This window comes from Thermobia domestica, chromosome 6 (genome assembly GCF_964235325.1).
Source record: "Thermobia domestica chromosome 6, izTheDome1.hap1.1, whole genome shotgun sequence".
NCBI classification, from domain to species: domain Eukaryota; kingdom Metazoa; phylum Arthropoda; class Insecta; order Zygentoma; family Lepismatidae; genus Thermobia; species Thermobia domestica.
The window spans coordinates 68,459,635-68,466,763 of record NC_137459.1 but is presented as its reverse complement, the minus strand read 5'-3'; the positions used below and the strand labels follow the sequence as shown (position 1 = coordinate 68,466,763).

The following is a 7,129-nucleotide window of genomic DNA, read 5'->3' as shown; positions in this document are numbered from 1 at the left end:
TGGAAGCTCATGTGGTTCGGATTCCACGTTAATCAGTAGGTCCACGTCTCATATAGCCTCGCTGCTGAACGGGACGATAAACTAAAACTCAACTCAAGCGTTTAGATTACTACTTTTGACTAAAAACTGTACTCTTAGAGATATTTAAAACCTCAAAATGACACCCGAATTCCTGGACATGCTTCTTCGTATCCGGTTCCACCACAACTTCGGAGACTGTTCTCAACGCAAAAATAGTCAAAGAAGTAAATATTTTGTGGTAAAGTAAATCGAAGGGAGCACATGTTTCAATGATGCATGGGAATTTGCGTCCCATATTTATTAAGATTCTGCCCACACATTGCAGGCGTCAGAGTATCGCTTGGCTATACGATAGTACATTTTATCCATCTATGAAAGGTAAAAGGTAATTGGAGTTTCAAAGAAACACAAATTTCACTGACTATTTAAACATATAATTAATCCAAGAAACAACAATACAACACATCAGTACGACTTAGTGTACATACATTTCATGACAAAGTTCAATGGTTGTGAACTCAAAGTCTCCAACCCCTGGGAGTTTTCACTTGACTAATGATACTGCGTCGCTGTGCACTCTTTATCTTCTTTGACTTCTGATCACACTTCAACATATGTGGTTCCTTCAAAGGTCTCAATGTATCCCCAATCATAGATGGCACTGAAATACAAGAAAAACAAATGTCAGAACATTCATCCATAAATTAACGAAAATAAGATCAATAATTATAGTAATGATCCAAAGATAATGCATCAAAAGATTGCGATCTTAGCCAATAATAAGCTTTGGGCCACAAAATGTTTGAACGGCTCCTAAATCGGGTTTTTGTATATATTACTGAATAAGCACATCATATCAAATTAAGTGGTAGCTTAGGTTCTCTTCCACTATATGTAGTTCTCCAGACATAAGGCCTATAAAAACATTTGACTGAAATATATTGAATCGTTTGAGCCAAAAATAATTAAAACACTCACTAGCAAATGTGAGTCGTTAGTATAAAGTGTACTGTCAAGAATATATACGCAATGACGTCATTATATAAAGGTAGATGGAGAAAGACGTTGAGAAGGAAAATAAATACTGACAAAATACTCACCATCAGCAGGTCGCTGTTTTGCTTGTAGCTGTTTGTTCCGGCATATAAAAGGCTTGAAAGAGTTCCTTATGAATGAGATGCCCGTCGAAATTGGGTTGGACCTTTGTTCCCTCTGTCTCCTTATCTCCCTTCTTACTCGTCTCTTCAACTGACGGTCAGAATGACACAGCATTGACCAATAGTGGCATACTAACGAGGCTGCCAGCAGCGAACGGTCATCCAGAAACCTGGAAAACAATAACGCCATTAAATTAAGAAAACGCAATCAAGAAAGCAACGAAAATACTTTATATAAAACATATAGCACGAATTATTTTATCGAGCAATCTACTAGCGTTGAATTTTGATCAAATCAAATTAGAACTGATGCTTTATTATTAAGAATAATAATAAAAGTTACATTCATTCAAAATTTGGAAGCAAACTTCGTATTACTTCAATTCACATCAATCTCAAATTAAAAATAACACACCTCTTATTGAAAGGAAATGACAATGCTTAGAACTTCAAACACTTAGATATGAAAATGTTAAGTTATTTGAGATCTAGATTACAAATTTGAAAATAAGGCGGAAACAAATATTTAAAGATCAAACAAGCGTTGCGTACTTACCTCAGTATCATGAGTGATAACTCAGGTGGAAGTCTTCTCAAGAAATCTATCCCATCAACAACGTAATCACTACCATGCCCAAAAGTGTGAAACAGAGTGTAAAAGTTATCCATCCTAAGTAATAAAGTGGATGATCTGTATGAAACTTACTAAAGACCACTAGAGAACTACACCAATCTGAGCTCCAAACAAATCTGATGATTAAGTGTTACGTGTGGTAATATATATAGGATAATGTCAATCGCTGATTGGTTCCCGGTCGCGAACCTTTCCCTTTTCGAAAACGAAACTTTTAATTGGGGACCAGGTGTACCTGCACGTGTGAAATTGAAAACTTTTAATTGGCTAGCGAGGTGGAACTTTCACTTTTCAACAAGAAAGTTTAACTATGAGCTGTGTAGATTTTGTTGTGAATTATGAAACCTTAATATTCTAACTAACTGATTATAAACCTTTATCAACTATTTTAGAAATAAGATCTTTCATTTTATTTAGATGTTAATCAATTGAAATTGAAATATGTTTACATTTAAGATGACATCCAACTTACATAGTTCTATACAATTGTACGTTTCATATTTTCTACTAGTAAATTTATTTTGCTCATGAAATGATACGGAAGCTTCAGAAGGGTACTTCCATTCTGAATAGTTCTGCCTACAAGACGAGAAATCATAACTTTCGTCTGGCCAAAAAATTTTGTGTTTTCTTGCATCGCTCTGTAAATTTACGTCTGAAATTGTGTTAGCGTTGCTCACAAGACGCTAGAAATTTGTCGTGTTCTCTCGGAAACTTGACGATAATTCTCATGTTCCACGTCTCGTCTTGAATTAGAAAATGCACAACTCGCTTCGACTCAGCTTCCAGACAAAACAAGAACTGTAACGTCTCATGGGCAACACTACCTCTCATTCTTCCCTGCTACTTGTATATCATTGAACCAAAAAGTACCACCCGATTTCTATTCACTAGTATTGATGGACGGAGTATTGTTTCTTGTCCTCTAACGAAGCTAGACTCTATGGGACGTGCATATACAGCTTAAGCATGAATCTGAAACACCTAGAAACTTACCCATGATTCTCGCGTTTACTTGAACATATAGCCACTAGACTTAGTGTACAATGCTATTCAATATACTCCCTCATGTGGTGCGGATTCCACGTTAATCAATAGGTGCACGACTCATATAGCCTTGCTGCTGAAAGAAACGTTAAACTCAAAATCAACTTAATATACTCTCTGCCGATTTCTACAGTGATGAAACGTGTCATCTCTTCTGTGGTTCAGAAAGAGTTATTTATGTAGTAGAGTAAAGTAACCATAGAGAATTTCTCGAGATTCATGCTGTGAGCTCAGGGGAAGAGCGCTTATCTTTGGTGTGTGGTGTCCCTGGTTCATTTCCAGGCCAAGCAAGTTTGTGGTGGACAACATCGTCGGGGCCAACTGAGAAAGAACATATTACTCTTTTCTAATAACGATTATCTGACGCCACATCCTGGAAATGTGAAACGCAATTAAATGGAAACGCGTTTAGATTAGAGCTCCTTCGTGGCTAAGCGGTTAGCGTACGCGCCTTTAGCGTGGGAGACCCGGGTTCAGTTCCCGGTGGAAGCTCATGTGGTTCGGATTCCACGTTAATCAGTAGGTCCACGTCTCATATAGCCTCGCTGCTGAACGGGACGTTAAACTAAAACTCAACTCAAGCGTTTAGATTACTACTTTTGACTAAAAACTGTACTCTTAGAGATATTTAAAACCTCAAAATGACACCCGAATTCCTGGACATGCTTCTTCGTATCCGGTTCCACCACAACTTCGGAGACTGTTCTCAACGCAAAAATAGTCAAAGAAGTAAATATTTTGTGGTAAAGTAAATCGAAGGGAGCACATGTTTCAATGATGCATGGGAATTAGCGTCCCATATTTATTAAGATTCTGCCCACACATTGCAGGCGTCAGAGTATCGCTTGGCTATACGATAGTACATTTTATCCATCTATGAAAGGTAAAAGGTAATTGGAGTTTCAAAGAAACACAAATTTCACTGACTATTTAAACATATAATTAATCCAAGAAACAACAATACAACACATCAGTACAACTTAGTGTACATACAATTCATGACAAAGTTCAATGGTTGTGAACTCAAAGTCTCCAACCCCTGGGAGTTTTCACTTGACTAATGATACTGCGTCGCTGTGCACTCTTTATCTTCTTTGACTTCTGATCACACTTCAACATATGTGGTTCCTTCAAAGGTCTCAATGTATCCCCAATCATAGATGGCACTGAAATACAAGAAAAACAAATGTCAGAACATTCATCCATAAATTAACGAAAATAAGAACAATAATTATAGTAATGATCCAAAGATAATGCATCAAAAGATTGCGACCTTAGCCAATAATAAGCTTTGGGCCACAAAATGTTTGAACGGCTCCTAAATCGGGTTTTTGTATATATTACTGAATAAGCACATCATATCAAATTAAGTGGTATCTTAGGTTCTCTTCCACTATATGTAGTTCTCCAGACATAAGGCCTATAAAAACATTTGACTGAAATATATTGAATCGTTTGAGCCAAAAATAATTAAAACACTTACTAGCAAATGTGAGTCGTTAGTATAAAGTGTACTGTCAAGAATATATACGCAATGACGTCATTATATAAAGGTAGATGGAGAAAGACGTTGAGAAGGAAAATAAATACTGACAAAATACTCACCATCAGCAGGTCGCTTTTTTGCTTGTAGCTGTTTGTTCCGGCATATAAAAGGCTTGAAAGAGTTCCTTATGAATGAGATGCCCGTCGAAATTGGGTTGGACCTTTGTTCCCTCTGTCTCCTTATCTCCCTTCTTACTCGTCTCTTCAACTGACGATCAGAATGACACAGCATTGACCAATAGTGGCATACTAACGAGGCTGCCAGCAGCGAACGGTCATCCAGAAACCTGGAAAACAATAACGCCATTAAATTAACAAAACGCAATCAAGAAAGCAAACAAAATACTTTATATAAAACATATAGCACGAATTATTTTATCGAGAAATCTACTAGCTTTGAATTTTGATCAAATCAAATTAGAACTGATGCTTTATTACTAAGAATAATAATAAAAGTTACATTCATTCAAAATTTGGAAGCAAACTTCGTATTACTTCAATTCACATCAATCTCAAATTAAAAGTAACACACCTCTTATTGAAAGGAAATGACAATGCTTAGAACTTCAAACACTTAGATATGAAAATGTTAAGTTATTTGAGATCTAGATTACAAATTTGAAAATAAGGCGGAAACAAATATTTAAAGATCAAACAAACGTTGCGTACTTACCTCAGTATCATGAGTGATAACTCAGGTGGAAGTCTTCTCAAGAAATCTATCCCATCATCAGCGTAATCACTACCATGCCCAAAAGTGTGAAACAGAGTGTAAAAGTTGTCCATCCTAAGTAATAAAGTGGATGATCTGTATGAAACTTACTAAAGACCACTAGAGAACTACACCAATCTGAGCTCCAAACAAATCTGATGATTAAGTGTTACGTGTGGTAATATATATAGGATAATGTCAATCGCTGATTGGTTCCCGGTCGCGAACCTTTCCCTTTTCGAAAACGAAACTTTTAATTGGGGACCAGGTGTACCTGCACGTGTGAAATTGAAAACTTTTAATTGGCTAGCGAAGTGGAACTTTCACTTTTCAACAAGAAAGTTTAATTATGAGCTGGTGTAGATTTTGTTGTGAATTATGAAACCTTAATATTCTAACTAACTGATTATAAACCTTTATCAACTATTTTAGAAATAAGATCTTTCATTTTATTTAGATGTTAATCAATTGAAATTGAAATATGTTTACATTTAAGATGACATCCAACTTACATAGTTCTATACAATTGTACGTTTCATATTTTCTACTAGTAAATTTATTTTGCTCATGAAATGATACGGAAGCTTCAGAAGGGTACTTCCATTCTGAATAGTTCTGCCTGCAAGACGAGAAATCATAACTTTCGTCTGGCCAAAAAATTTTGTGTTTTCTTGCATCGCTCTGTAAATTTATGTCTGAATTTGTGTTAGCGTTGCTCACAAGACGCTAGAAATTTGTCGTGTTCTCTCGGAAACTTGACGATAATTCTCATGTTCCACGTCTCGTCTTGAATTAGAAAATGAACAACTCGCTTCGACTCAGCTTCCAGACAAAACAAGAACTGTAACGTCTCATGGGCAACACTACCTCTCATTCTTCCCTGCTACTTGTATATCATTGAACCAAAAAGTACCACCCGATTTCTATTCACTAGTATTGATGGACGGACTATTGTTTCGTGTCCTCTAACGAAGCAAAACTCTATGGGACGTGCATATACAGCTTAAGCATGAATCTGAAACACCTAGAAACTTACCCATGATTCTCGCGTTTACTTGAACATATAGCCACTAGACTTAGTGTACAATGCTATTCAATATACTCCCTCATGTGGTGCGGATTCCACGTTAATCAATAGGTGCACGACTCATATAGCCTTGCTGCTGAAAGAAACGTTAAACTCAAAATCAACTTAATATACTCTCTGCCGATTTCTACAGTGATGAAACGTGTCATCTCTTCTGTGGTTCAGAAAGAGTTATTTATGTAGTAGAGTAAAGTAACCACAGAGAATTTCTCGAGATTCATGCTGTGAGCTCAGGGGAAGAGCGCTTATCTTTGGTGTGTGGTGTCCCTGGTTCATTTCCAGGCCAAGCAAGTTTGTGGTGGACAACATCGTCGGGGCCAACTGAGAAAGAACATATTACTCTTTTCTAATAACGATTATCTGACGCCACATCCTGGAAATGTGAAACGCAATTAAATGGAAACGCGTTTAGATTAGAGCTCGTTCGTGGCTAAGCGGTTAGCGTACTCGCCTTTGGCGTGGGAGACCCGGGTTCGGTTCCCGGTGGAAGCTCATGTGGTTCGGATTCCACGTTAATCAGTAGGTCCACGTCTCATATAGCCTCGCTGCTGAACGGGACGATAAACTAAAACTCAACTCAAGCGTTTAGATTACTACTTTTGACTAAAAACTGTACTCTTAGAGATATTTAAAACCTCAAAATGACACCCGAATTCCTGGACATGCTTCTTCGTATCCGGTTCCACCACAACTTCGGAGACTGTTCTCAACGCAAAAATAGTCAAAGAAGTAAATATTTTGTGGTAAAGTAAATCGAAGGGAGCACATGTTTCAATGATGCATGGGAATTTGCGTCCCATATTTATTAAGATTCTGCCCACACATTGCAGGCGTCAGAGTATCGCTTGGCTATACGATAGTACATTTTATCCATCTATGAAAGGTAAAAGGTAATTGGAGTTTCAAAGAAACACAAATTTCACTGA

General features: G+C 37.1%; 1 protein-coding gene across 1 annotated transcript; it reads right to left on the bottom strand.

Moving 5' to 3' along the window:
- Nucleotides 1–442: 442 nt before the first annotated feature.
- Nucleotides 443–1,910, bottom strand: LOC145687680 (uncharacterized). Its single transcript, XM_081761135.1, has 3 exons — nucleotides 1,735–1,910; nucleotides 1,122–1,348; nucleotides 443–682 (listed from the first exon to the last, which is right to left on the bottom strand). Exons 1-3 carry the CDS (start codon nucleotides 1,845–1,847, stop codon nucleotides 540–542), a joined length of 483 nt encoding a protein of 160 aa, XP_081617261.1. The 5' UTR covers nucleotides 1,848–1,910; the 3' UTR covers nucleotides 443–539.
- Between the last annotated feature and the right edge of the window lie 5,219 nt (nucleotides 1,911–7,129).

Coding starts and splice junctions, on each gene's coding strand:
- LOC145687680 (XM_081761135.1), bottom strand. CDS start 1,847: ATGGATAACTTTTACACTCTGTTTCACACTTTTGGGCATGGTAGTGAT. Junction 1,349..1,734: donor TTATCACTCATGATACTGAG/GTAAGTACGCAA, acceptor ATTGTTTTCCAG/GTTTCTGGATGACCGTTCGC. Junction 683..1,121: donor AAAACAGCGACCTGCTGATG/GTGAGTATTTTG, acceptor CTTGTATTTCAG/TGCCATCTATGATTGGGGAT.